At 50.5% G+C, this 27,828-nt stretch overlaps 7 protein-coding genes across 7 annotated transcripts; all 7 read right to left on the bottom strand.

The window, feature by feature from the left end:
• Nucleotides 1-5,147: 5,147 nt before the first annotated feature.
• On the bottom strand, nucleotides 5,148-7,074 carry LOC146545507 (uncharacterized). The gene has a single exon (XM_085216849.1). It carries the CDS (start codon nucleotides 7,072-7,074, stop codon nucleotides 5,224-5,226), a length of 1,851 nt encoding a protein of 616 aa, XP_085072975.1. The 3' UTR covers nucleotides 5,148-5,223.
• A 1,789-nt stretch (nucleotides 7,075-8,863) lies between these two features.
• Nucleotides 8,864-11,242, bottom strand: LOC146545506 (uncharacterized). The gene has a single exon (XM_085240015.1). It carries the CDS (start codon nucleotides 11,000-11,002, stop codon nucleotides 8,957-8,959), a length of 2,046 nt encoding a protein of 681 aa, XP_085096141.1. The 5' UTR covers nucleotides 11,003-11,242; the 3' UTR covers nucleotides 8,864-8,956.
• A 1,189-nt stretch (nucleotides 11,243-12,431) lies between these two features.
• On the bottom strand, nucleotides 12,432-13,717 carry LOC146545505 (uncharacterized). The gene has a single exon (XM_085240010.1). The coding sequence runs from the start codon at nucleotides 13,698-13,700 to the stop codon at nucleotides 12,525-12,527; it is 1,176 nt and encodes a 391-aa protein (XP_085096136.1). The 5' UTR covers nucleotides 13,701-13,717; the 3' UTR covers nucleotides 12,432-12,524.
• A 2,221-nt stretch (nucleotides 13,718-15,938) lies between these two features.
• On the bottom strand, nucleotides 15,939-17,411 carry LOC146545504 (uncharacterized). Its single transcript, XM_085216847.1, has one exon. The coding sequence runs from the start codon at nucleotides 17,388-17,390 to the stop codon at nucleotides 16,032-16,034; it is 1,359 nt and encodes a 452-aa protein (XP_085072973.1). The 5' UTR covers nucleotides 17,391-17,411; the 3' UTR covers nucleotides 15,939-16,031.
• Nucleotides 17,412-19,419: 2,008 nt separating this feature from the next.
• On the bottom strand, nucleotides 19,420-20,799 carry LOC146545503 (uncharacterized). Its single transcript, XM_085216846.1, has one exon. The coding sequence runs from the start codon at nucleotides 20,776-20,778 to the stop codon at nucleotides 19,420-19,422; it is 1,359 nt and encodes a 452-aa protein (XP_085072972.1). The 5' UTR covers nucleotides 20,779-20,799.
• A 1,741-nt stretch (nucleotides 20,800-22,540) lies between these two features.
• On the bottom strand, nucleotides 22,541-24,187 carry LOC146545502 (uncharacterized). The gene has a single exon (XM_085216845.1). It carries the CDS (start codon nucleotides 24,164-24,166, stop codon nucleotides 22,808-22,810), a length of 1,359 nt encoding a protein of 452 aa, XP_085072971.1. The 5' UTR covers nucleotides 24,167-24,187; the 3' UTR covers nucleotides 22,541-22,807.
• A 1,741-nt stretch (nucleotides 24,188-25,928) lies between these two features.
• Nucleotides 25,929-27,452, bottom strand: LOC146545501 (inositol 1,4,5-trisphosphate receptor-interacting protein-like 1). The gene has a single exon (XM_085216844.1). The coding sequence runs from the start codon at nucleotides 27,312-27,314 to the stop codon at nucleotides 26,196-26,198; it is 1,119 nt and encodes a 372-aa protein (XP_085072970.1). The 5' UTR covers nucleotides 27,315-27,452; the 3' UTR covers nucleotides 25,929-26,195.
• Between the last annotated feature and the right edge of the window lie 376 nt (nucleotides 27,453-27,828).

Below are 27,828 nucleotides of genomic sequence, written 5' to 3'. Positions count from 1 at the left end.
TCCCCAAAATGAGGCCATTATGCTGAAATTCGTTAAACATTGAAAGGGTGCTGTAACACTGCTTTGCCATTTTGCTCTTCAGAGTACTTCATGGTTCCTAACTAATTACTCTCATAGCAGCCCTTTGAAGAAGCTACTCTCTATTTAACAGCAGGAGAAACAGAGACAGAGGTCGAGAACTGTCAAATATGCTGAATACCTGCAACTCTCACTGGCAATAACCGGATTTCTGGATGCTCACTGATACTGAAAAGAGGCTGTAAATGACATTTTCCTCCTTTGTCTAAAATGACAATTATTTGGCAAAAAACTCTGAGACAAAGTCCCAGCTTATGCAGCTGGTTTCCTGGGCTGTGCCTTCATCTCACAGCAGAAAGAGCTTTACAGTGGCTTTTGTATTTACAAAAATAGAAGAACAAATTAACAATCAACTGCTATGAATGTTTATGTAGCCCCCTTTCTCCTTTGCAGTCTATTCACTTAAGCAAAAGTCAACACACAGGTTTGTAACAATGAAATTATAATTATAGAGAGCAATGAAAATTATTCTCACAGTACACACCTCACTGGGAAAGGATGAAATAGGGATTGGAAGGAAATGTGTTATCTGTAATTCCTTGAAGCAATCTTTATAATACTTACCAGACCTAGCATTATGTCCCACCTACAACTGAGGAAATGTTGCTGAAGTTATTAACCACCAGTAACGCATATAAATCTCTAGACTTAAAAAAAATAATTCCACTTGATGTAAGATTAAATCAAACCTTTTCCTCAGTGCAACACTGTGGTGCACCTCTCAAAGTAAAGCTGTGTTATCTTATCTCTGATCTTTGTAAACACTACAAAAACAGCAGAAAGATGTCTAACCTCCAGGAACACACAGTCTGTTCAATTTCATTTTTCTTGTTTAGTTCAAAAGATCAGAGAGCAAGATAATAACTTCTCTCTTTTGGCATTTTATCTGCATGCTAACTTCCATAATAAAAATTCAGTTTCATATTTATTGCTTTGCATTTTATTATTATTTTTAATTTAGTACCTCTTATCATTACTTTGATTGAACACACTTTGCCACTCCTGCAGGAAAAAAGCTTTGGCTTCATTGTGTTGCTCTGGGACTTGTCATCAAGCAAAATTCACAGATGTTCCAATGAACACACAGCATTTGGTCCAGTTCTAGCATAAACACCACGGTTTACTTTACTTTATCTACAGTGTCATGATCTTGTACAAGCAATCAGTAAGATCTGTTAACACCTTTCACCTATTCTGTCTACAGCTCTATACTTTTGATAAAATTATGCAAAGTAGGAAGAAAAGAGGAAAGGCAAGATTAGGGAATAAGAAAAGTCCTATGAGATGATGATGATGGCTTATGTGTGAATAACCTTCCGAATCCTCATGAAGTCACACCAACTTCTTTTATGTTACTGACTGATATAGGCTATTAAATCAGAAGAGAAAACTGGAATTTGCTACCCTAAAGCAACCTGACAAAGAATGCATGTGCACATGCAAAGAAATTGTTCCTGAGCAATAAACAGTTATTTTGGCACATTAACAACACAGCACTTGCAAATAAAATTGGAGAATGGTTCTGAAACATACAGAAATGCACAATAGGTCTGAGATGATGCTCCCATGCATTATAAAACTGATGTTACATGGCTACTAGAAAGAGTCATATGTATATTTGCAAAAACAATCCTTTATACAGAAATGGCACCGAAATACCCATGTCTGTAATAATACCGTGAGGTTTTGGGTAGAGTTATGCATGTTCCACTTAAACACTTGTACCTGCCTTGCTCTCCATCTCTCTGACAGAGAGAAATCTGGATTTTCAGAATGTATTAATGTCAAGTCCAAAGATGAACAAATTATGACTCAAATCACCAACAATTATTACTTGTTTTTGACAAGTATTTAAAAAAAACACAGAAAACAAAGAAAAACATTTTTTTTTTCTTTCAAGGGCCAAGTTTTTAAGGTTTTCTCATTGCTACAAGAACCCCAAAAAAACCAACCAAACAAACAATCAAACAAAAAAACTAGAATGTAAGTCTTATGAATATTCTAAGAGCTGATTCTTCCCACAGAGAACTCAGAGTAAAATCATACATGCTGACAAGTGAGAGGTCAGCAGTTGGTGTAATCCAGCCTATCTGGTTGCTGTAATTAAGTCTGCACACAAACTGACAAGTGCAATATTGCTATTCCTTTTAATGCCATAGATCTTCAGAGAAGAACTTTTAGATTTTGAGCTACAGTTTTCTTTTAGAGAGTCTTCGGTATGTCACATTGATCTTCTCTTATGATTCTATATTACATACATTTCTTACTGCGATTACTGAAGGGTATCAGTTTCTGTGCAGGTGGCTGATACAATTACCTTTTATTATTGGTTATAATTAAGTCTGTGCAAAAAGTCCAGGAAATGCAGTGCACTACACTGAGAAACTTAATTGCAAAAACTCAAGAGCGTCGAAGAACACCTTCATTACATTGCATTTGTTATGCAGTCTGGTGTTGTCCTTGTGACAAATTTCAAGCTTTAATTTAAACTCCTTATTTTTACTTGCTTAAAACTTGAAAACAATGTGTCAGCAAGATGCTTTTTCTTGCTTTTTTTTTGTTTTTGTTTTTGGTTTTTTTTTTTTTCCTAAACACATCACAATACACAATTTCAATTCCAGTGCAGTATATGGAGGACTAGAAACAAGTGTTTTGAAAAGATACAGTGTGCAACTTGAGACCATTGGAATAAATTACATAACGGCTTGATTTCACAACACCTGGCCAAAAGGTGAACTGACAATCACCAGGACCTTTAAAAAGGAAGTTGCAAACAGGAATAATAGCACTTGGTCAGATGTTTTGTAATTGAGGGAGACTTCCAGAGAAACCAGACAAAAAAACTTTTTCTAAATGTGCTGTCAAGAAGCACATAGAGCTTGCTTGCTGTGCCCTGGAAACAGAAAAACAATCACATTAAAAAAGACTACAACTGAACCAAGTAATAGTCACAGAATCAAATAATCAAATGATCATTTTGGCTAGAAAAGACCTTCAAAATCATCAAGATCAATCATCCACCTAATATTACAGGACCACTGCATGTCCCTGTCACATCCACACATCTCTTGAACACCTCCACAGCTAGTGACTCCATCACCTCCCTGGGCAGCCACTTCCAATGTCTTTCCATTAAGACATTCTGACATCCAGTTTAAACCTTCCCTAGCAAAATTTGAGGCCGTGGTCTGACATCCTATCACCTGAGAAAAGAGACTGACATCCTCATCATTGCACTCTTACATGGGAAACTGTCAGGAATCAAAGTATTTCCTAAGGACATAACATGCACTTGGAAAGAAACTTCTGAAGTTTCTTCAAGAAATTTGTATGTCTTATTAATGGATGAATGTACATTTCACCAAAACATAACATCTGCAGCATTGAAACATGATTTCTAATATGACTGGATATGTAAAACCTAGGAAAAAACATAGGTGATGGCAAATGGATAGAGTAGCAGGCTCCAAAAGGCATAACGCTACAGAGTCTAACAGGTTCTATTATGCTCACTGACACTTCCATCCTACACAGGGGAAAAAAAAAAAAAAAATCTCTTCAAGGAAGCCCCTAAGTAATTTCATATGTAATTTTGCTCCCTTAAGTAAATGTAATAAAAGAAATATTAAAACTTGTAAGTTTCTATAACCGAATCTGTGGTATCCTTTTATTAAAGACTTGACTCTGCCTTCAGGTATAAACTGAGAAAAAGTATACTTGAAGGATGATATGGAAATTCATTGTTGTGCACTCCGAGCATCTTTTTCTAGCCTCTGGCAAAGGAGTAATAATAAGTATTTTTAAAAGATGATACAGGAAAATAAAGGCAGCAAACCTACATAATATATTTTATTTTAAAATTATTTTTGTTAACAATTGTATCTCAGGGAAAGGCAAGATGAAAATCCTGGAAGAAGGGCTATGTAACCTATAGATTTACTTTTGATAGAAGTTACTTCGCTTGTTGGTGCTACTGATTCTGCCCAGGGACAGATGTGCTGGGAGTAGATGTGGCAGGCAAGAAGCAGCCTGATCTGGAAAGACATATAAGAAAGAGCAGGGAGCCAAACCTGAGAGCTGGAAGGAAGAACTTTCTAGAAATGAGATTCATGAAGCCATCTTGATCATTTAAGTATCATCACATGGCATGAACAGGACAACCAGATTATCAGGCCTAGTCAGCATTGGTTCATGACAGGAACTACCTGACCAAACTGATCTCCTTCTATGACAGGGTAAACTGGTTAGTGGCTGAGAGAAAGGCTGTGGATGTTGTTTACCTGGACTTCAGCAGGGCATTCAGTACTGTTTTCCATAGCATTCTCCTGAAGAAACTTGATGTTAATGTCTTGTAGAGAAGTACTGTTTGCTGGTTAAAAAACTGGCTGGATGGCCAGGCCCGAAGCATGATTGTGAATGGAGTTAAATATGGTTGGCAGTAGGTTACACGTGGTGTTCCTCAGGGCTCAGTACTGGAGCTTGTTTTACTATCTTATCAATGATATTAGTGCAGGGATTCAATGCACTCTCAGTAAAATTCCAGATGACATCAAGTTGATCTGAGAGCATGCTCATCTGATTGAGGGTAGCAAGTCCATTCAGGGGAATCTGGGTATGCTGGATTGATGGGCCACATCCAATAGCATGATATCCAACAAGGCTAAATGCTAAGTGTTACACTTGGGCAGAATAGCCTTATGCAGTGGTGCAAACGTGCGGAAGAAAGGCTGGAAAGGTGCTCAGCAGAAAAGGACTTGGGACTGCTGGTCAACAGTCAGGTGAACATGAGCCAGAGGTGTGCCCAAGGTGCCCAATAAGGTCAAAGGAATCGAGGCATGTATCAGAAATAATGTGGTCAGAAAATAAAGGGAAGGAATAACTTAAAGTAGCACAGCCAAAAATTAAAGGAAAGAAAGAGATAACTCAATTACACCAATAAAAAATGGGCTAAAAGGATTTCTTGACAATCCTAGCTGCTGTGAAACATTGCCTGCTGACTTCAACCCCATTCTAGAGCAGCAAATCATAGAAAAAAAAATCATCCTCTCAGGAGGAAACGATTGATAGTATCCAATTTATTTAAGTAAGAGAATGGCATATTTGGAAAGAGACAAACAGAGAAGAACACAGCAGCGTATCCTGAGCCTACTCAATGCTCAGGAATGTGTCCGATTCATCAAGCTGCACTCCAAGAGTCATCTCGATGGTGAAGGTGCAGTTGGAGGGGCTGGTCAGCCGGATCTTGCATGAGCGGTGGGAGGGCAGCAGCTCCAGGCGGCAGTCACGCGACTGAGGCAGATGCCTCCAGGCTGCTTTCACCTGGTCCTGGAGCCAGAGCGCGCTTTTCTCCACTTGCAGATAGGAGCCCGTGCAGAAGGTGTCGAGCAAGCTGGGCCCCTGTTTTTCTCTCAGCTCCTCCTGATCGTGGTGCAGAAAGCAGAGCATGTCCCCCAGCAGCCGCTCCTTCGTGCAGGTGCACTCCAGCTGCACGCGCAGACAGGACCTGCTCGTCGCCGTCTCCTCCACGTTGTCCAGCTCCACATGGAAGGTGTGCCCAGGAGGAGGCCTCACGGGCACGAGCAGCTGGTAGATGATGTTGCCATCGTGGGTGCTCCATTCTTCATAGACGCAGACCCCGATGGCCGGCTGCAGCTGGGGCGTGAAGCTGTGGCAGGTTTGTCCTCGGCAGGTGCGCAGAAGATCATCCACCAGCTCCTCCACCAGCTGGCACTTGTCAGCCATGTACGGTGCTGGCCACTCGGTGCTGTAGGCCCAAACTCTGCCCAGGTCCCGTGTCTCGTCTGAGTCCCTGTCCTCTTCCTCATCGTCGTCCTCCTCCTCGTTTCGGGACCTTTTCAGGCTGCTGCCGATACAGGCCAGCATACGTGCCACTTTTGTGAGGAAGAAGAAGGCCTTAAGGAAGAGGGTAAGGATCGCAGCACAGATCCAAATAATGCTGCTGCTCCCTGGCAAACATCTCCTCTTCCTGATGCACCAAATGAGGCCAAAGAACAGCAGAAAGCCTCCGGGAAAGGCCCAGATCTGCCAGTGCTGAAGGGCAGCAAAGAGCGGGGCTCCCTTGGCCGCCCAGGTCTGCTGCTGGGTCCACTGCACCGTCTTGGTCAGTAGCTGAGCCATGACCCGACTCAGCTGCTCCACACGCAGCTGAACCTGCTCATGCATATCGCCACGCGTGAGGTGAATTCCCAGACGGATGATTCCCATAAACGCCATGGCGATGAAGACCATTCGAGCCACTTTCATGAGGAAGATGAAGGTCTTAAGGAAGACAACAAGGATCGCAGCAAAGATCCAGATCATGCTGCTGCTCCCTGGCAAATGTCTCGTCTTCCTCATGCTCCATATGAGGCCAAAGAACAGGAGAAAGCCTCCGGGAAAGGCCCAGATCTGCCAGTGCTGAAGGGCAGCAAGGAGCATGGATCCCTTGACCGCCCAGGTCTGCCGCTGGGTCCACTGCACCGTCTTGGTCAGCAGCTGAGCCATGTCCCGACTCAGCTGCTCCACATGCAGCTGAACCTGCTCATACATATCGCCACGTGTGAGGTGAATTCCCAGACGGATGATTCCCATAAACTCCAGGGCGATGAAGGCCTTCCGAGCCACTTTCATGAGGAAGATGAAGGTCTTAAGGAAGACGGCAGGGATCGCAGCACAGATCCAGATCATGCTGCTGCTCCCTGGCAAATATCTCGTCTTCCTCATGCTCCAAATGAGGCCAAAGAACAGGAGAAAGCCTCCGGGAAAGGCCCAGATCTGCCAGTGCTGAAGGGCAGCAAGGAGCATGGATCCCTTGACCGCCCAGGTCTGCCGCTGGGTCCACTGCACCGTCTTGGTCAGCAGCTGAGCCATGTCCCGACTCAGCTGCTCCACACGCAGCTGAACCTGCTCATGCATATCGCCACGCTTGAGGTGAATTCCCAGACGGATGATTCTCATAAACGCCACGGCGATGAAGACCTTTCGAGCCACTTTCATGAGGAAGATGAAGGCCTTAAGGGAGAAAACAAGGATCGCAGCAAAGATCCAGATCATGCTGCTGCTCCCTGGCAAATATTGCGTCTTCCTGAAGCACCAAATGAGGCCAAAGAACAGGAGAAAGCCTGCGGGAAAGGCCCAGATCTGCCAGTGCTGAAGGGCAGCAAGGAGCGGGGCTCCTTTGGCCGCCCAGTTCTGCCACTGCTTCCACTGCACCGTCTTGGTCAGTAGCTGAGCCGTGTCCCGACTCAGCTGCTCCATACGCAGCCGAACCTGCTCATGCATATTGCTATGCGTGAGGTGAATTCCCAAAAGGATCATTCCGATCAGTGCCAGGGTGATGAAGACCACCCAAGCCATAGCCGCTAGCCGCTAGCAGGTGCGTACTGCACTCACTGAAGGCCTGAGGCAAAGTGCCACAGCGCTGCCTCTCTTACAGCTCCTGACAGCCCCAGCCCACCCTCCATTGTGACTCGTCTGCTCATGTCACAAACACGGCCGCATCACTGCACGCTGTCACAAACACGGCCACATCACTGCACGCTGTCACAAACATGGCCGCATCACTGCACGCTGTCACAAACATGGCCACATCACTGCACGTTGACACAAACATGGCCACATCACTGCATATTGACACAAACACGGCCATATCACTGCACGCTGTCACAAACACGGCCACATCACTGCACGCTGTCACAAACACGGCCACATCACTGCATATTGACACAAACACGACCACATCACTGCACGCTGTCACAAACACAGCCACATGACTGCCTGTTAGATTAGACTGGTAGCATGATCCGTGTGCCATGCCTCACTGGTGGAACAGTACTGCAGAAGTATGAACAGGAATGCTGCCAACTTACACTCTAATGTAGGCTACAAACCAGGGGCAAGAGCTTTTCAGCTTAGTGCACGGAAAAAAAGTCACTGTTAGTCTAGGAAATTCAGCACCTATCTAAGCCTAAAGCCAAAGGGAAACTGTAGAACATTCCTTATGTTTTCCACTCGTTGGCTAAAGAATTAATGTACCTAACATACCAAGAAATCTGTAAATGAAAATGGAAAGCTGAAGAGTGAAAAACTGACAAAAGAATGAAAGCGGTAGCTCTATGACGCTACTAAGAAACAGTCTAAGAGGATTTCTTGATATTCTAGATGCTCTGAAGGATTGCCTGTAGACTTCCTCCCCGTTTTAGAGCTGCAAATCATAGAAAAAAAATCACCCTCTCATATCATGAAAGGAAGCAATTGAGGTGTACTCCAGGCAGCAGCAGAAGTGCCCCAGGACGTCATCCAGCCACAGGGGCAACTCCTTGCTCCAGGCTTCAGAGGGCTACGGTTGTCAGGTGGCGAATCACAAGCATCTTCAGGGCTTGGGGCAAAAAGCTGTGCCCACCAGCAGACAACTGCAGGTCCGCAGACAGTTGAGGTAGAAGCTGAAGTGATGGGCATGCCTGGCCGTATGCCTGGCAATCTGTAGGTCCGCCTCAGCGCACTTTTCTGGCCGCACCGTGCTGCTGGTGCAGCTGGCTTCAGCCTATTCGATGCTCAGCAAAGTTCCTCAGGCATCAAGCTCCTCCTGCATCCTCATCTCAGTGGCACAGAACATGTCTTGATGCTATTGAACATATTCCTACCTACCAGAAACAAAAGGCAGCTTCGGAAAAGAGCCTTAGCAATAAATGACAGATTGAAAAAAAGCCGTGTTCAAAGCAAAACTATTCCTAGGTGTGGATTTGTGTTATAGACACAAAAAAGAAAACTCTTACACGAGGAGCGCTGGTGTTAACAATAGTATCCAATTTATTTAAGTAAGAGAATGGCATATTTGGAAAGAGACAAACAGAGAAGAACACAGCAGCGTATCCTGAGCCTACTCAATGCTCAGGAATGTGTCCGATTCATCAAGCTGCACTCCAAGAGTCATCTCGATGGTGAAGGTGCAGTTGGAGGGGGTGGTCAGCCGGATCTTGCATGAGCGGTGGGAGGGCAGCAGCTCCAGGCGGCAGTCACGCGACTGAGGCAGATGCCTCCAGGCTGCTTTCACCTGGTCCTGGAGCCAGAGCGCGCTTTTCTCCACTTGCAGATAGGAGCCCGTGCAGAAGGTGTCGAGCAAGCTGGGCCCCTGTTTTTCTCTCAGCTCCTCCTGATCGTGGTGCAGAAAGCAGAGCATGTCCCCCAGCAGCCGCTCCCTCGTGCAGGTGCACTCCAGCTGCACGCGCAGACAGGACCTGCTCGTCGCCGTCTCCTCCACGTTGTCCAGCTCCACATGGAAGGTGTGCCCAGGAGGAGGCCTCACGGGCACGAGCAGCTGGTAGATGACGTTGCCATCGTGGGTGCTCCATTCTTCATAGACGCAGACCCCGATGGCCGGCTGCAGCTGGGGCGTGAAGCTGTGGCAGGTTTGTCCTCGGCAGGTGCGCAGAAGATCATCCACCAGCTCCTCCACCAGCTGGCACTTGTCAGCCATGTACGGTGCTGGCCACTCGGTGCTGTAGGCCCAAACTCTGCCCAGGTCCCGTGTCTCGTCTGAGTCCCTGTCCTCTTCCTCATCGTCGTCCTCCTCCTCGTTTCGGGACCTTTTCAGGCTGCTGCCGATACAGGCCAGCATACGTGCCACTTTTGTGAGGAAGAAGAAGGCCTTAAGGAAGAGGGTAAGGATCGCAGCACAGATCCAAATAATGCTGCTGCTCCCTGGCAAACATCTCCTCTTCCTGATGCACCAAATGAGGCCAAAGAACAGCAGAAAGCCTCCGGGAAAGGCCCAGATCTGCCAGTGCTGAAGGGCAGCAAAGAGCGGGGCTCCCTTGGCCGCCCAGGTCTGCTGCTGGGTCCACTGCACCGTCTTGGTCAGTAGCTGAGCCATGACCCGACTCAGCTGCTCCACACGCAGCTGAACCTGCTCATGCATATCGCCACGCGTGAGGTGAATTCCCAGACGGATGATTCCCATAAACGCCATGGCGATGAAGACCATTCGAGCCACTTTCATGAGGAAGATGAAAGTCTTAAGGAAGACAACAAGGATCGCTGCAAAGATCCAGATCATGCTGCTGCTCCCTGGCAAATGTCTCGTCTTCCTCATGCTCCATATGAGGCCAAAGAACAGGAGAAAGCCTCCGGGAAAGGCCCAGATCTGCCAGTGCTGAAGGGCAGCAAGGAGCATGGATCCCTTGACCGCCCAGGTCTGCCGCTGGGTCCACTGCACCGTCTTGGTCAGCAGCTGCGCCATGTCCCGACTCAGCTGCTCCACATGCAGCTGAACCTGCTCATACATATCGCCACGTGTGAGGTGAATTCCCAGACGGATGATTCCCATAAACTCCAGGGCGATGAAGGCCTTCCGAGCCACTTTCATGAGGAAGATGAAGGTCTTAAGGAAGACGGCAGGGATCGCAGCACAGATCCAGATCATGCTGCTGCTCCCTGGCAAATATCTCGTCTTCCTCATGCTCCAAATGAGGCCAAAGAACAGGAGAAAGCCTCCGGGAAAGGTCCAGATCTGCCAGTGCTGAAGGGCAGCAAGGAGCATGGATCCCTTGACCGCCCAGGTCTGCCGCTGGGTCCACTGCACCGTCTTGGTCAGCAGCTGAGCCATGTCCCGACTCAGCTGCTCCACACGCAGCTGAACCTGCTCATGCATATCGCCACGCTTGAGGTGAATTCCCAGACGGATGATTCTCATAAACGCCACGGCGATGAAGACCTTTCGAGCCACTTTCATGAGGAAGATGAAGGCCTTAAGGGAGACAACAAGGATCGCAGCAAAGATCCAGATCATGCTGCTGCTCCCTGGCAAATATTGCGTCTTCCTGAAGCACCAAATGAGGCCAAAGAACAGCATATTGCTATGCGTGAGGTGAATTCCCAAAAGGATCATTCCGATCAGTGCCAGGGTGATGAAGACCACCCAAGCCATAGCCGCTAGCCGCTAGCAGGTGCGTACTGCACTCACTGAAGGCCTGAGGCAAAGTGCCACAGCGCTGCCTCTCTTACAGCTCCTGACAGCCCCAGCCCACCCTCCATTGTGACTCGTCTGCTCATGTCACAAACACGGCCGCATCACTGCACGCTGTCACAAACACGGCCACATCACTGCACGCTGTCACAAACATGGCCGCATCACTGCACGCTGTCACAAACATGGCCACATCACTGCACGTTGACACAAACATGGCCACATCACTGCATATTGACACAAACACGGCCACATCACTGCACGCTGTCACAAACACGGCCACATCACTGCACGCTGTCACAAACACGGCCACATCACTGCATATTGACACAAACACGACCACATCACTGCACGCTGTCACAAACACAGCCACATGACTGCCTGTTAGATTAGACTGGTAGCATGATCCGTGTGCCATGCCTCACTGGTGGAACAGTACTGCAGAAGTATGAACAGGAATGCTGCCAACTTACACTCTAATGTAGGCTACAAACCAGGGGCAAGAGCTTTTCAGCTTAGTGCACGGAAAAAAAGTCACTGTTAGTCTAGGAAATTCAGCACCTATCTAAGCCTAAAGCCAAAGGGAAACTGTAGAACATTCCTTATGTTTTCCACTCGTTGGCTAAAGAATTAATGTACCTAACATACCAAGAAATCTGTAAATGAAAATGGAAAGCTGAAGAGTGAAAAACTGACAAAAGAATGAAAGCGGTAGCTCTATGACGCTACTAAGAAACAGTCTAAGAGGATTTCTTGATATTCTAGATGCTCTGAAGGATTGCCTGTAGACTTCCTCCCCGTTTTAGAGCTGCAAATCATAGAAAAAAAATCACCCTCTCATATCATGAAAGGAAGCAATTGAGGTGTACTCCAGGCAGCAGCAGAAGTGCCCCAGGACGTCATCCAGCCACAGGGGCAACTCCTTGCTCCAGGCTTCAGAGGGCTACGGTTGTCAGGTGGCGAATCACAAGCATCTTCAGGGCTTGGGGCAAAAAGCTGTGCCCACCAGCAGACAACTGCAGGTCCGCAGACAGTTGAGGTAGAAGCTGAAGTGATGGGCATGCCTGGCCGTATGCCTGGCAATCTGTAGGTCCGCCTCAGCGCACTTTTCTGGCCGCACCGTGCTGCTGGTGCAGCTGGCTTCAGCCTATTCGATGCTCAGCAAAGTTCCTCAGGCATCAAGCTCCTCCTGCATCCTCATCTCAGTGGCACAGAACATGTCTTGATGCTATTGAACATATTCCTACCTACCAGAAACAAAAGGCAGCTTCGGAAAAGAGCCTTAGCAATAAATGACAGATTGAAAAAAAGCCGTGTTCAAAGCAAAACTATTCCTAGGTGTGGATTTGTGTTATAGACACAAAAAAGAAAACTCTTACACGAGGAGCGCTGGTGTTAACAATAGTATCCAATTTATTTAAGTAAGAGAATGGCATATTTGGAAAGAGACAAACAGAGAAGAACACAGCAGCGTATCCTGAGCCTACTCAATGCTCAGGAATGTGTCCGATTCATCAAGCTGCACTCCAAGAGTCATCTCGATGGTGAAGGTGCAGTTGGAGGGGGTGGTCAGCCGGATCTTGCATGAGCGGTGGGAGGGCAGCAGCTCCAGGCGGCAGTCACGCGACTGAGGCAGATGCCTCCAGGCTGCTTTCACCTGGTCCTGGAGCCAGAGCGCGCTTTTCTCCACTTGCAGATAGGAGCCCGTGCAGAAGGTGTCGAGCAAGCTGGGCCCCTGTTTTTCTCTCAGCTCCTCCTGATCGTGGTGCAGAAAGCAGAGCATGTCCCCCAGCAGCCGCTCCCTCGTGCAGGTGCACTCCAGCTGCACGCGCAGACAGGACCTGCTCGTCGCCGTCTCCTCCACGTTGTCCAGCTCCACATGGAAGGTGTGCCCAGGAGGAGGCCTCACGGGCACGAGCAGCTGGTAGATGACGTTGCCATCGTGGGTGCTCCATTCTTCATAGACGCAGACCCCGATGGCCGGCTGCAGCTGGGGCGTGAAGCTGTGGCAGGTTTGTCCTCGGCAGGTGCGCAGAAGATCATCCACCAGCTCCTCCACCAGCTGGCACTTGTCAGCCATGTACGGTGCTGGCCACTCGGTGCTGTAGGCCCAAACTCTGCCCAGGTCCCGTGTCTCGTCTGAGTCCCTGTCCTCTTCCTCATCGTCGTCCTCCTCCTCGTTTCGGGACCTTTTCAGGCTGCTGCCGATACAGGCCAGCATACGTGCCACTTTTGTGAGGAAGAAGAAGGCCTTAAGGAAGAGGGTAAGGATCGCAGCACAGATCCAAATAATGCTGCTGCTCCCTGGCAAACATCTCCTCTTCCTGATGCACCAAATGAGGCCAAAGAACAGCAGAAAGCCTCCGGGAAAGGCCCAGATCTGCCAGTGCTGAAGGGCAGCAAAGAGCGGGGCTCCCTTGGCCGCCCAGGTCTGCTGCTGGGTCCACTGCACCGTCTTGGTCAGTAGCTGAGCCATGACCCGACTCAGCTGCTCCACACGCAGCTGAACCTGCTCATGCATATCGCCACGCGTGAGGTGAATTCCCAGACGGATGATTCCCATAAACGCCATGGCGATGAAGACCATTCGAGCCACTTTCATGAGGAAGATGAAAGTCTTAAGGAAGACAACAAGGATCGCTGCAAAGATCCAGATCATGCTGCTGCTCCCTGGCAAATGTCTCGTCTTCCTCATGCTCCATATGAGGCCAAAGAACAGGAGAAAGCCTCCGGGAAAGGCCCAGATCTGCCAGTGCTGAAGGGCAGCAAGGAGCATGGATCCCTTGACCGCCCAGGTCTGCTGCTGGGTCCACTGCACCGTCTTGGTCAGCAGCTGCGCCATGTCCCGACTCAGCTGCTCCACATGCAGCTGAACCTGCTCATACATATCGCCACGTGTGAGGTGAATTCCCAGACGGATGATTCCCATAAACTCCAGGGCGATGAAGGCCTTCCGAGCCACTTTCATGAGGAAGATGAAGGTCTTAAGGAAGACGGCAGGGATCGCAGCACAGATCCAGATCATGCTGCTGCTCCCTGGCAAATATCTCGTCTTCCTCATGCTCCAAATGAGGCCAAAGAACAGGAGAAAGCCTCCGGGAAAGGCCCAGATCTGCCAGTGCTGAAGGGCAGCAAGGAGCATGGATCCCTTGACCGCCCAGGTCTGCCGCTGGGTCCACTGCACCGTCTTGGTCAGCAGCTGAGCCATGTCCCGACTCAGCTGCTCCACACGCAGCTGAACCTGCTCATGCATATCGCCACGCTTGAGGTGAATTCCCAGACGGATGATTCTCATAAACGCCACGGCGATGAAGACCTTTCGAGCCACTTTCATGAGGAAGATGAAGGCCTTAAGGGAGACAACAAGGATCGCAGCAAAGATCCAGATCATGCTGCTGCTCCCTGGCAAATATTGCGTCTTCCTGAAGCACCAAATGAGGCCAAAGAACAGCATATTGCTATGCGTGAGGTGAATTCCCAAAAGGATCATTCCGATCAGTGCCAGGGTGATGAAGACCACCCAAGCCATAGCCGCTAGCCGCTAGCAGGTGCGTACTGCACTCACTGAAGGCCTGAGGCAAAGTGCCACAGCGCTGCCTCTCTTACAGCTCCTGACAGCCCCAGCCCACCCTCCATTGTGACTCGTCTGCTCATGTCACAAACACGGCCGCATCACTGCACGCTGTCACAAACACGGCCACATCACTGCATGTTGTCACAAACATGGCCGCATCACTGCACGCTGTCACAAACATGGCCACATCACTGCACGTTGACACAAACATGGCCACATCACTGCATATTGACACAAACACGGCCACATCACTGCACGCTGTCACAAACACGGCCACATCACTGCACGCTGTCACAAACACGGCCACATCACTGCATGTTAGATTAGACTGGTAGCATGATCCGTGTGCCATGCCTCACTGGTGGAACAGTACTGCAGAAGTATGAACAGGAATGCTGCCAACTTACACTCTAATGTAGGCTACAAACCAGGGGCAAGAGCTTTTCAGCTTAGTGCACGGAAAAAAAGTCACTGTTAGTCTAGGAAATTCAGCACCTATCTAAGCCTAAAGCCAAAGGGAAACTGTAGAACATTCCTTATGTTTTCCACTCGTTGGCTAAAGAATTAATGTACCTAACATACCAAGAAATCTGTAAATGAAAATGGAAAGCTGAAGAGTGAAAAACTGACAAAAGAATGAAAGCGGTAGCTCTATGACGCTACTAAGAAACAGTCTAAGAGGATTTCTTGATATTCTAGATGCTCTGAAGGATTGCCTGTAGACTTCCTCCCCGTTTTAGAGCTGCAAATCATAGAAAAAAATCACCCTCTCATATCATGAAAGGAAGCAATTGAGGTGTACTCCAGGCAGCAGCAGAAGTGCCCCAGGACGTCATCCAGCCACAGGGGCAACTCCTTGCTCCAGGCTTCAGAGGGCTACGGTTGTCAGGTGGCGAATCACAAGCATCTTCAGGGCTTGGGGCAAAAAGCTGTGCCCACCAGCAGACAACTGCAGGTCCGCAGACAGTTGAGGTAGAAGCTGAAGTGATGGGCATGCCTGGCCGTATGCCTGGCAATCTGTAGGTCCGCCTCAGCGCACTTTTCTGGCCGCACCGTGCTGCTGGTGCAGCTGGCTTCAGCCTATTCGATGCTCAGCAAAGTTCCTCAGGCATCAAGCTCCTCCTGCATCCTCATCTCAGTGGCACAGAACATGTCTTGATGCTATTGAACATATTCCTACCTACCAGAAACAAAAGGCAGCTTCGGAAAAGAGCCTTAGCAATAAATGACAGATTGAAAAAAAGCCGTGTTCAAAGCAAAACTATTCCTAGGTGTGGATTTGTGTTATAGACACAAAAAAGAAAACTCTTACACGAGGAGCGCTGGTGTTAACAATAGTATCCAATTTATTTAAGTAAGAGAATGGCATATTTGGAAAGAGACAAACAGAGAAGAACACAGCAGCGTATCCTGAGCCTACTCAATGCTCAGGAATGTGTCCGATTCATCAAGCTGCACTCCAAGAGTCATCTCGATGGTGAAGGTGCAGTTGGAGGGGGTGGTCAGCCGGATCTTGCATGAGCGGTGGGAGGGCAGCAGCTCCAGGCGGCAGTCACGCGACTGAGGCAGATGCCTCCAGGCTGCTTTCACCTGGTCCTGGAGCCAGAGCGCGCTTTTCTCCACTTGCAGATAGGAGCCCGTGCAGAAGGTGTCGAGCAAGCTGGGCCCCTGTTTTTCTCTCAGCTCCTCCTGATCGTGGTGCAGAAAGCAGAGCATGTCCCCCAGCAGCCGCTCCCTCGTGCAGGTGCACTCCAGCTGCACGCGCAGACAGGACCTGCTCGTGGCTGTCTCCTCCGCGTCGTCCAGCTCCACATGGAAGGTGTGCCCGGGAGGAGGCCTCACAGGCACGAGCAGCTGGTAGATGACATTGCCATCGTGGGTGCTCCATTCTTCATAGACGCAGACCCCGATGGCCGGCTGCAGCTGGGGCGTGAAGCTGTGGCAGGTTTGTCCTCGGCAGGTGCGCAGAAGGTCATCCACCAGCTCCTCCACCAGCTGGCACTTGTCAGCCATGTACGGTGCTGGCCACTCGGTGCTGTAGGCCCAAACTCTGCCCAGGTCCCATGTCTCGTCTGAGTCACTGTCCTCTTCCTCATTGTCGTCGTCCTCCTTGTTTCTGGACCTTTTCAGGCTGCTGCCGATACAGGCCAGCATACGTGCCACTTTTGTGAGGAAGAAGAAGAGCTTAAGGAAGACGGTAAGGATCGCAGCACAGATCCAAATAATGCTGCTGCTCCGGGGCAAATATCTCGTCTTCCTGATGCACCAAATGAGGCCAAAGAACAGGAGAAAGCCTGCGGGAAAGGCCCAGATGTGCCAGTGCTGAAGGGCAGCAAGGAGCGGGGCTCCCTTGGCCGCCCAGTTCTGCCACTGCTTCCACTGCACCGTCTTGGTCAGTAGCTGAGCCATGTCCCGACTCAGCTGCTCCATACGCAGCCGAACCTGCTCATGCATATTGCCACGCGTGAGGTGAATTGCCAGACGGACGATTCCCATAAACAGCAGGGCGATGAAGACCTTTTGAGCCACTTCCATGAGAAAGATGAAGGTCTTAAGGAAGACAACAAGGATCGCAGCACAGACCCAAATAATGCTGTTGCTCTGCGGCAAATATTTTGTCTTCCTGATGCACCAAATGAGGCCGAAGAACAGGAGAAAGCCTGCGGGAAAGGCCCAGATGTGCCAGTGCAGAAGAGCAGCAAGGAGCGGGGCTCCCTTGGCCGCCCAGTTCTGCCACTGCTTCCACTGCACCGTCTTGGTCAGTAGCTGAGCCATGTCCCGACTCAGCTGCTCCACATGCAGCTGAACCTGCTCACGCATATCGCCACGCGTGAGGTGAATTCCCAGACGGATGATTCCCATAAGCTCCAGGGCGATGAAGACCTTTTGAGCCACTTCCATGAGAAAGATGAAGGTCTTAAGGAAGACAGCAAGGATCGCAGCACAGATCCAAATAATGCTGCTGCTCCGGGGCAAATATCTCGTCTTCCTGATGCACCAAATGAGGCCAAAGAACAGGAGAAAGCCTGCGGGAAAGGCCCAGATGTGCCAGTGCTGAAGGGCAGCAAGGAGCGGGGCTCCCTTAGCCGCCCAGTTCTGCCACTGCTTCCACTGCACCGTCTTGGTCAGCAGCTGAGCCATGTCCCGACTCAGCTGCTCCATACGCAGCTGAACCTGCTCATGCATATCGCCAGGCGTGAGGTGAATTCCCAGACGGATGATTCCCATAAACGCCAGGGCGATGAAGACCTTCCGAGCCACTTTCATGAGGGAGATGAAGGTCTTAAGGAAGACAACAAGGATCGCAGCAATGATCCAGATCATGCTGCTGCTCCCTGGCAAATATCTCGTCTTCCTGATGCTCCAGATGAGGCCAAAGAACAGCATATCGCCACGCATGAGGTGAATCCCCAGAAGGGTAATTGCCATAAACGCCAGGGTGATGAACACCACCCGAGCCATAGCCGCTAGCCGCTAGCAGGTGCGTACCGCACTCGCTGAAGGCCGAGGGCGAAGTGCCACAGCGCTGCCTCTCTTGCAGCTCCTGACACCCCTACCCCACCCTCCATTGTGACTCGTCTGCTGATGTCACAAACACGGCCACATCACTGCACGCTGTCACAAACACGGCCACATCACTGCATGTTGTCACAAACACGACCACATCACTGCACGCTGTCACAAACACAGCCACATGACTGACTGTTAAATTAGACTGGTAGCATGATCCGTGTGCCATGCCTCACTGGTGGAACAGTACTGCCGAAGTATGAACAGGAATGCTGCCAGCTTACACTCTAATGTAGGCTACAAATTAGGGGCAAGAGCTTTTCAGCTTAGTGCATGGAAAAAAGTCACTGTTCATGTAGGAAATTCAGCACCTCTCTAAGCCTAGAGACAAAGGGAAACTGTAGAACATTCCTTATGTTTTCCACTAGTTGGCTAAAGAATTAATGTACCTAACATACCACGAAATCTGTAAATGAATATGTAAAGCTGAACAGTGAAAAACTGACACAAGAATGGAAGCGGTAGCTGTATGATGCTACTAAGAAACAGTCTAAGAGGATTTCTTGATATTCTAGATGCTCTGAAGGATTGCCTGTAGACTTCCTCCCCGTTTTAGAGCTGCAAATCATAGAAAAAAATCACCCTCTCATATCATAAAAGGAAGCAACTGAGGTGTACTCCAGGCAGCAGCAGAAGTGTCACAGGACGTCATCCAGCCACAGGGGCAATTCCTCCTGCTCCAGGCTTCAGAGGGCTACGGTTGTCAGGTGGCAAGTCACAAGCATCTTCAGGGCTTGGGGCAAAAAGCTGTGCCCACCAGCAGACAACTGCAGGTCCGCAGACAGTTGAGGTAGAAGCTGGAGTGACGGGCATGCCTGGCCGTATGCCTGGCAATCTGTAGGTCCGCCTCAGCGCACTTTTCTGGCTGCACCGTGCTGCTGGTGCAGCTGGCTTCAGCCTATTCGATGCTCAGCAAAGTTCCTCAGGCATCAAGCTCCTCCTGCATCCTCATCTCAGTGGTACTGAGCATGTCTTGATGCTATTGACCATATTCCTACCTACCAGAAACAAAAGGCAGCTGCGGAAAAGAGCCTTAGCAATAAATGACAGATTGAAAAAAAGCCGTGTTCAAAGCAAAACTATTCCTAAGTGTTGATTTCTGTTATAGACACAAAAAAGAAAACTCTTACACGAGGAGCGCTGGTGTTAACAATGGTATCCAATTTATTTAAGTAAGAGAATGGCATACTTTGAAAGAGGGAAACAGAAAAGATCACAGCAACGTATCCTGAGCCTATTCAATGCTCAGGAATGTGTCCGATTCATCAAGCTGCACCCCAAGAGTCATCTCGATGGTGAAGGTGCAGTTGGAGGGGGTGGTCAGCCGGATCTTGCATGAGCGGTGGGAGGGCAGCAGCTCCAGGCGGCAGTCACGCGACTGAGGCAGATGCCTCCAGGCTGCTTTCACCTGGTCCTGGAGCCAGAGCGCGCTTTTCTCCACGTGCAGATAGGAGCCCGTGCAGAAGGTGTCAAGCAAGCTGGGCCCCTGTTTTTCCCTCAGCTCCTCCTGATCGTGGTGCAGAAAGCAGAGCATGTCCCCCAGCAGCCGCTCCCTCGTGCAGGTGCACTCCAGCTGCACGCGCAGACAGGACCTGCTCGTGGCTGTCTCCTCCGCGTCGTCCAGCTCCACATGGAAGGTGTGCCCGGGAGGAGGCCTCACAGGCACGAGCAGCTGGTAGATGACATTGCCATCGTGGGTGCTCCATTCTTCATAGACGCAGACCCCGATGGCCGGCTGCAGCTGGGGCGTGAAGCTGTGGCAGGTTTGTCCTCGGCAGGTGCGCAGAAGGTCATCCACCAGCTCCTCCACCAGCTGGCACTTGTCAGCCATGTACGGTGCTGGCCACTCGGTGCTGTAGGCCCAAACTCTGCCCAGGTCCCATGTCTCGTCTGAGTCACTGTCCTCTTCCTCATTGTCGTCGTCCTCCTTGTTTCTGGACCTTTTCAGGCTGCTGCCGATACAGGCCAGCATACGTGCCACTTTTGTGAGGAAGAAGAAGAGCTTAAGGAAGACGGTAAGGATCGCAGCACAGATCCAAATAATGCTGCTGCTCCGGGGCAAATATCTCGTCTTCCTGATGCACCAAATGAGGCCAAAGAACAGGAGAAAGCCTGCGGGAAAGGCCCAGATGTGCCAGTGCTGAAGGGCAGCAAGGAGCGGGGCTCCCTTGGCCGCCCAGTTCTGCCACTGCTTCCACTGCACCGTCTTGGTCAGTAGCTGAGCCATGTCCCGACTCAGCTGCTCCATACGCAGCCGAACCTGCTCATGCATATTGCCACGCGTGAGGTGAATTGCCAGACGGACGATTCCCATAAACAGCAGGGCGATGAAGACCTTTTGAGCCACTTCCATGAGAAAGATGAAGGTCTTAAGGAAGACAACAAGGATCGCAGCACAGACCCAAATAATGCTGTTGCTCTGCGGCAAATATTTTGTCTTCCTGATGCACCAAATGAGGCCGAAGAACAGGAGAAAGCCTGCGGGAAAGGCCCAGATGTGCCAGTGCAGAAGAGCAGCAAGGAGCGGGGCTCCCTTGGCCGCCCAGTTCTGCCACTGCTTCCACTGCACCGTCTTGGTCAGTAGCTGAGCCATGTCCCGACTCAGCTGCTCCACATGCAGCTGAACCTGCTCACGCATATCGCCACGCGTGAGGTGAATTCCCAGACGGATGATTCCCATAAGCTCCAGGGCGATGAAGACCTTTTGAGCCACTTCCATGAGAAAGATGAAGGTCTTAAGGAAGACAGCAAGGATCGCAGCACAGATCCAAATAATGCTGCTGCTCCGGGGCAAATATCTCGTCTTCCTGATGCACCAAATGAGGCCAAAGAACAGGAGAAAGCCTGCGGGAAAGGCCCAGATGTGCCAGTGCTGAAGGGCAGCAAGGAGCGGGGCTCCCTTAGCCGCCCAGTTCTGCCACTGCTTCCACTGCACCGTCTTGGTCAGCAGCTGAGCCATGTCCCGACTCAGCTGCTCCATACGCAGCTGAACCTGCTCATGCATATCGCCAGGCGTGAGGTGAATTCCCAGACGGATGATTCCCATAAACGCCAGGGCGATGAAGACCTTCCGAGCCACTTTCATGAGGGAGATGAAGGTCTTAAGGAAGACAACAAGGATCGCAGCAATGATCCAGATCATGCTGCTGCTCCCTGGCAAATATCTCGTCTTCCTGATGCTCCAGATGAGGCCAAAGAACAGCATATCGCCACGCATGAGGTGAATCCCCAGAAGGGTAATTGCCATAAACGCCAGGGTGATGAACACCACCCGAGCCATAGCCGCTAGCCGCTAGCAGGTGCGTACCGCACTCGCTGAAGGCCGAGGGCGAAGTGCCACAGCGCTGCCTCTCTTGCAGCTCCTGACACCCCTACCCCACCCTCCATTGTGACTCGTCTGCTGATGTCACAAACACGGCCACATCACTGCACGCTGTCACAAACACGGCCACATCACTGCATGTTGTCACAAACACGACCACATCACTGCACGCTGTCACAAACACAGCCACATGACTGACTGTTAAATTAGACTGGTAGCATGATCCGTGTGCCATGCCTCACTGGTGGAACAGTACTGCCGAAGTATGAACAGGAATGCTGCCAGCTTACACTCTAATGTAGGCTACAAATTAGGGGCAAGAGCTTTTCAGCTTAGTGCATGGAAAAAAGTCACTGTTCATGTAGGAAATTCAGCACCTCTCTAAGCCTAGAGACAAAGGGAAACTGTAGAACATTCCTTATGTTTTCCACTAGTTGGCTAAAGAATTAATGTACCTAACATACCACGAAATCTGTAAATGAATATGTAAAGCTGAACAGTGAAAAACTGACACAAGAATGGAAGCGGTAGCTGTATGATGCTACTAAGAAACAGTCTAAGAGGATTTCTTGATATTCTAGATGCTCTGAAGGATTGCCTGTAGACTTCCTCCCCGTTTTAGAGCTGCAAATCATAGAAAAAAATCACCCTCTCATATCATAAAAGGAAGCAACTGAGGTGTACTCCAGGCAGCAGCAGAAGTGTCACAGGACGTCATCCAGCCACAGGGGCAATTCCTCCTGCTCCAGGCTTCAGAGGGCTACGGTTGTCAGGTGGCAAGTCACAAGCATCTTCAGGGCTTGGGGCAAAAAGCTGTGCCCACCAGCAGACAACTGCAGGTCCGCAGACAGTTGAGGTAGAAGCTGGAGTGACGGGCATGCCTGGCCGTATGCCTGGCAATCTGTAGGTCCGCCTCAGCGCACTTTTCTGGCCGCACCGTGCTGCTGGTGCAGCTGGCTTCAGCCTATTCGATGCTCAGCAAAGTTCCTCAGGCATCAAGCTCCTCCTGCATCCTCATCTCAGTGGTACTGAGCATGTCTTGATGCTATTGACCATATTCCTACCTACCAGAAACAAAAGGCAGCTGCGGAAAAGAGCCTTAGCAATAAATGACAGATTGAAAAAAAGCCGTGTTCAAAGCAAAACTATTCCTAAGTGTTGATTTCTGTTATAGACACAAAAAAGAAAACTCTTACACGAGGAGCGCTGGTGTTAACAATGGTATCCAATTTATTTAAGTAAGAGAATGGCATACTTTGAAAGAGGGAAACAGAAAAGATCACAGCAACGTATCCTGAGCCTACTCAATGCTCAGGAATGTGTCCGATTCATCAAGCTGCACCCCAAGAGTCATCTCGATGGTGAAGGTGCAGTTGGAGGGGGTGGTCAGCCGGATCTTGCATGAGCGGTGGGAGGGCAGCAGCTCCAGGCGGCAGTCACGCGACTGAGGCAGATGCCTCCAGGCTGCTTTCACCTGGTCCTGGAGCCAGAGCGCGCTTTTCTCCACGTGCAGATAGGAGCCCGTGCAGAAGGTGTCAAGCAAGCTGGGCCCCTGTTTTTCCCTCAGCTCCTCCTGATCGTGGTGCAGAAAGCAGAGCATGTCCCCCAGCAGCCGCTCCCTCGTGCAGGTGCACTCCAGCTGCACGCGCAGACAGGACCTGCTCGTGGCTGTCTCCTCCGCGTCGTCCAGCTCCACATGGAAGGTGTGCCCGGGAGGAGGCCTCACAGGCACGAGCAGCTGGTAGATGACATTGCCATCGTGGGTGCTCCATTCTTCATAGACGCAGACCCCGATGGCCGGCTGCAGCTGGGGCGTGAAGCTGTGGCAGGTTTGTCCTCGGCAGGTGCGCAGAAGGTCATCCACCAGCTCCTCCACCAGCTGGCACTTGTCAGCCATGTACGGTGCTGGCCACTCGGTGCTGTAGGCCCAAACTCTGCCCAGGTCCCATGTCTCGTCTGAGTCACTGTCCTCTTCCTCATTGTCGTCGTCCTCCTTGTTTCTGGACCTTTTCAGGCTGCTGCCGATACAGGCCAGCATACGTGCCACTTTTGTGAGGAAGAAGAAGAGCTTAAGGAAGACGGTAAGGATCGCAGCACAGATCCAAATAATGCTGCTGCTCCGGGGCAAATATCTCGTCTTCCTGATGCACCAAATGAGGCCAAAGAACAGGAGAAAGCCTGCGGGAAAGGCCCAGATGTGCCAGTGCTGAAGGGCAGCAAGGAGCGGGGCTCCCTTGGCCGCCCAGTTCTGCCACTGCTTCCACTGCACCGTCTTGGTCAGTAGCTGAGCCATGTCCCGACTCAGCTGCTCCATACGCAGCCGAACCTGCTCATGCATATTGCCACGCGTGAGGTGAATTGCCAGACGGACGATTCCCATAAACAGCAGGGCGATGAAGACCTTTTGAGCCACTTCCATGAGAAAGATGAAGGTCTTAAGGAAGACAACAAGGATCGCAGCACAGACCCAAATAATGCTGTTGCTCTGCGGCAAATATTTTGTCTTCCTGATGCACCAAATGAGGCCGAAGAACAGGAGAAAGCCTGCGGGAAAGGCCCAGATGTGCCAGTGCAGAAGAGCAGCAAGGAGCGGGGCTCCCTTGGCCGCCCAGTTCTGCCACTGCTTCCACTGCACCGTCTTGGTCAGTAGCTGAGCCATGTCCCGACTCAGCTGCTCCACATGCAGCTGAACCTGCTCACGCATATCGCCACGCGTGAGGTGAATTCCCAGACGGATGATTCCCATAAGCTCCAGGGCGATGAAGACCTTTTGAGCCACTTCCATGAGAAAGATGAAGGTCTTAAGGAAGACAGCAAGGATCGCAGCACAGATCCAAATAATGCTGCTGCTCCGGGGCAAATATCTCGTCTTCCTGATGCACCAAATGAGGCCAAAGAACAGGAGAAAGCCTGCGGGAAAGGCCCAGATGTGCCAGTGCTGAAGGGCAGCAAGGAGCGGGGCTCCCTTAGCCGCCCAGTTCTGCCACTGCTTCCACTGCACCGTCTTGGTCAGCAGCTGAGCCATGTCCCGACTCAGCTGCTCCATACGCAGCTGAACCTGCTCATGCATATCGCCAGGCGTGAGGTGAATTCCCAGACGGATGATTCCCATAAACGCCAGGGCGATGAAGACCTTCCGAGCCACTTTCATGAGGGAGATGAAGGTCTTAAGGAAGACAACAAGGATCGCAGCAATGATCCAGATCATGCTGCTGCTCCCTGGCAAATATCTCGTCTTCCTGATGCTCCAGATGAGGCCAAAGAACAGCATATCGCCACGCATGAGGTGAATCCCCAGAAGGGTAATTGCCATAAACGCCAGGGTGATGAACACCACCCGAGCCATAGCCGCTAGCCGCTAGCAGGTGCGTACCGCACTCGCTGAAGGCCGAGGGCGAAGTGCCACAGCGCTGCCTCTCTTGCAGCTCCTGACACCCCTACCCCACCCTCCATTGTGACTCGTCTGCTGATGTCACAAACACGGCCACATCACTGCACGCTGTCACAAACACGGCCACATCACTGCATGTTGTCACAAACACGACCACATCACTGCACGCTGTCACAAACACAGCCACATGACTGCCTGTTAAATTAGACTGGTAGCATGATCCGTGTGCCATGCCTCACTGGTGGAACAGTACTGCCGAAGTATGAACAGGAATGCTGCCAGCTTACACTCTAATGTAGGCTACAAATTAGGGGCAAGAGCTTTTCAGCTTAGTGCATGGAAAAAAGTCACTGTTCATGTAGGAAATTCAGCACCTCTCTAAGCCTAGAGACAAAGGGAAACTGTAGAACATTCCTTATGTTTTCCACTAGTTGGCTAAAGAATTAATGTACCTAACATACCACGAAATCTGTAAATGAATATGTAAAGCTGAACAGTGAAAAACTGACACAAGAATGGAAGCGGTAGCTGTATGATGCTACTAAGAAACAGTCTAAGAGGATTTCTTGATATTCTAGATGCTCTGAAGGATTGCCTGTAGACTTCCTCCCCGTTTTAGAGCTGCAAATCATAGAAAAAAATCACCCTCTCATATCATAAAAGGAAGCAACTGAGGTGTACTCCAGGCAGCAGCAGAAGTGTCACAGGACGTCATCCAGCCACAGGGGCAATTCCTCCTGCTCCAGGCTTCAGAGGGCTACGGTTGTCAGGTGGCAAGTCACAAGCATCTTCAGGGCTTGGGGCAAAAAGCTGTGCCCACCAGCAGACAACTGCAGGTCCGCAGACAGTTGAGGTAGAAGCTGGAGTGACGGGCATGCCTGGCCGTATGCCTGGCAATCTGTAGGTCCGCCTCAGCGCACTTTTCTGGCCGCACCGTGCTGCTGGTGCAGCTGGCTTCAGCCTATTCGATGCTCAGCAAAGTTCCTCAGGCATCAAGCTCCTCCTGCATCCTCATCTCAGTGGTACTGAGCATGTCTTGATGCTATTGACCATATTCCTACCTACCAGAAACAAAAGGCAGCTGCGGAAAAGAGCCTTAGCAATAAATGACAGATTGAAAAAAAGCCGTGTTCAAAGCAAAACTATTCCTAAGTGTTGATTTCTGTTATAGACACAAAAAAGAAAACTCTTACACGAGGAGCGCTGGTGTTAACAATGGTATCCAATTTATTTAAGTAAGAGAATGGCATACTTTGAAAGAGGGAAACAGAAAAGATCACAGCAACGTATCCTGAGCCTACTCAATGCTCAGGAATGTGTCCGATTCATCAAGCTGCACCCCAAGAGTCATCTCGATGGTGAAGGTGCAGTTGGAGGGGGTGGTCAGCCGGATCTTGCATGAGCGGTGGGAGGGCAGCAGCTCCAGGCGGCAGTCACGCGACTGAGGCAGATGCCTCCAGGCTGCTTTCACCTGGTCCTGGAGCCAGAGCGCGCTTTTCTCCACGTGCAGATAGGAGCCCGTGCAGAAGGTGTCAAGCAAGCTGGGCCCCTGTTTTTCCCTCAGCTCCTCCTGATCGTGGTGCAGAAAGCAGAGCATGTCCCCCAGCAGCCGCTCCCTCGTGCAGGTGCACTCCAGCTGCACGCGCAGACAGGACCTGCTCGTGGCTGTCTCCTCCGCGTCGTCCAGCTCCACATGGAAGGTGTGCCCGGGAGGAGGCCTCACAGGCACGAGCAGCTGGTAGATGACATTGCCATCGTGGGTGCTCCATTCTTCATAGACGCAGACCCCGATGGCCGGCTGCAGCTGGGGCGTGAAGCTGTGGCAGGTTTGTCCTCGGCAGGTGCGCAGAAGGTCATCCACCAGCTCCTCCACCAGCTGGCACTTGTCAGCCATGTACGGTGCTGGCCACTCGGTGCTGTAGGCCCAAACTCTGCCCAGGTCCCATGTCTCGTCTGAGTCACTGTCCTCTTCCTCATTGTCGTCGTCCTCCTTGTTTCTGGACCTTTTCAGGCTGCTGCCGATACAGGCCAGCATACGTGCCACTTTTGTGAGGAAGAAGAAGAGCTTAAGGAAGACGGTAAGGATCGCAGCACAGATCCAAATAATGCTGCTGCTCCGGGGCAAATATCTCGTCTTCCTGATGCACCAAATGAGGCCAAAGAACAGGAGAAAGCCTGCGGGAAAGGCCCAGATGTGCCAGTGCTGAAGGGCAGCAAGGAGCGGGGCTCCCTTGGCCGCCCAGTTCTGCCACTGCTTCCACTGCACCGTCTTGGTCAGTAGCTGAGCCATGTCCCGACTCAGCTGCTCCATACGCAGCCGAACCTGCTCATGCATATTGCCACGCGTGAGGTGAATTGCCAGACGGACGATTCCCATAAACAGCAGGGCGATGAAGACCTTTTGAGCCACTTCCATGAGAAAGATGAAGGTCTTAAGGAAGACAACAAGGATCGCAGCACAGACCCAAATAATGCTGTTGCTCTGCGGCAAATATTTTGTCTTCCTGATGCACCAAATGAGGCCGAAGAACAGGAGAAAGCCTGCGGGAAAGGCCCAGATGTGCCAGTGCAGAAGAGCAGCAAGGAGCGGGGCTCCCTTGGCCGCCCAGTTCTGCCACTGCTTCCACTGCACCGTCTTGGTCAGTAGCTGAGCCATATCCCGACTCAGCTGCTCCACATGCAGCTGAACCTGCTCACGCATATCGCCACGCGTGAGGTGAATTCCCAGACGGATGATTCCCATAAGCTCCAGGGCGATGAAGACCTTTTGAGCCACTTCCATGAGAAAGATGAAGGTCTTAAGGAAGACAGCAAGGATCGCAGCACAGATCCAAATAATGCTGCTGCTCCGGGGCAAATATCTCGTCTTCCTGATGCACCAAATGAGGCCAAAGAACAGGAGAAAGCCTGCGGGAAAGGCCCAGATCTGC

Source organism: Meleagris gallopavo, chromosome 1 (assembly GCF_905368555.1).
Source record: "Meleagris gallopavo chromosome 1, MGAL_WU_HG_1.1, whole genome shotgun sequence".
NCBI lineage: Eukaryota > Metazoa > Chordata > Aves > Galliformes > Phasianidae > Meleagris > Meleagris gallopavo.
The sequence above is the reverse complement of the archived record's forward strand: the minus strand, read 5'-3'. Positions and strand labels throughout refer to the sequence as shown.

Excerpts from the sequence above, each read along its gene's own strand:
- LOC146545507 (XM_085216849.1), bottom strand. The coding sequence starts at position 7,074 with ATGAAAGTGGCTCGAAAGGTCTTCATCGCCGTGGCGTTTATGAGAATC.
- LOC146545506 (XM_085240015.1), bottom strand. The coding sequence starts at position 11,002 with ATGGCTTGGGTGGTCTTCATCACCCTGGCACTGATCGGAATGATCCTT.
- LOC146545505 (XM_085240010.1), bottom strand. The coding sequence starts at position 13,700 with ATGATCTGGATCTTTGCAGCGATCCTTGTTGTCTTCCTTAAGACTTTC.
- LOC146545504 (XM_085216847.1), bottom strand. The coding sequence starts at position 17,390 with ATGGCTCAGCTACTGACCAAGACGGTGCAGTGGAAGCAGTGGCAGAAC.
- LOC146545503 (XM_085216846.1), bottom strand. The coding sequence starts at position 20,778 with ATGGCTCAGCTACTGACCAAGACGGTGCAGTGGAAGCAGTGGCAGAAC.
- LOC146545502 (XM_085216845.1), bottom strand. The coding sequence starts at position 24,166 with ATGGCTCAGCTACTGACCAAGACGGTGCAGTGGAAGCAGTGGCAGAAC.
- LOC146545501 (XM_085216844.1), bottom strand. The coding sequence starts at position 27,314 with ATGGAAGTGGCTCAAAAGGTCTTCATCGCCCTGCTGTTTATGGGAATC.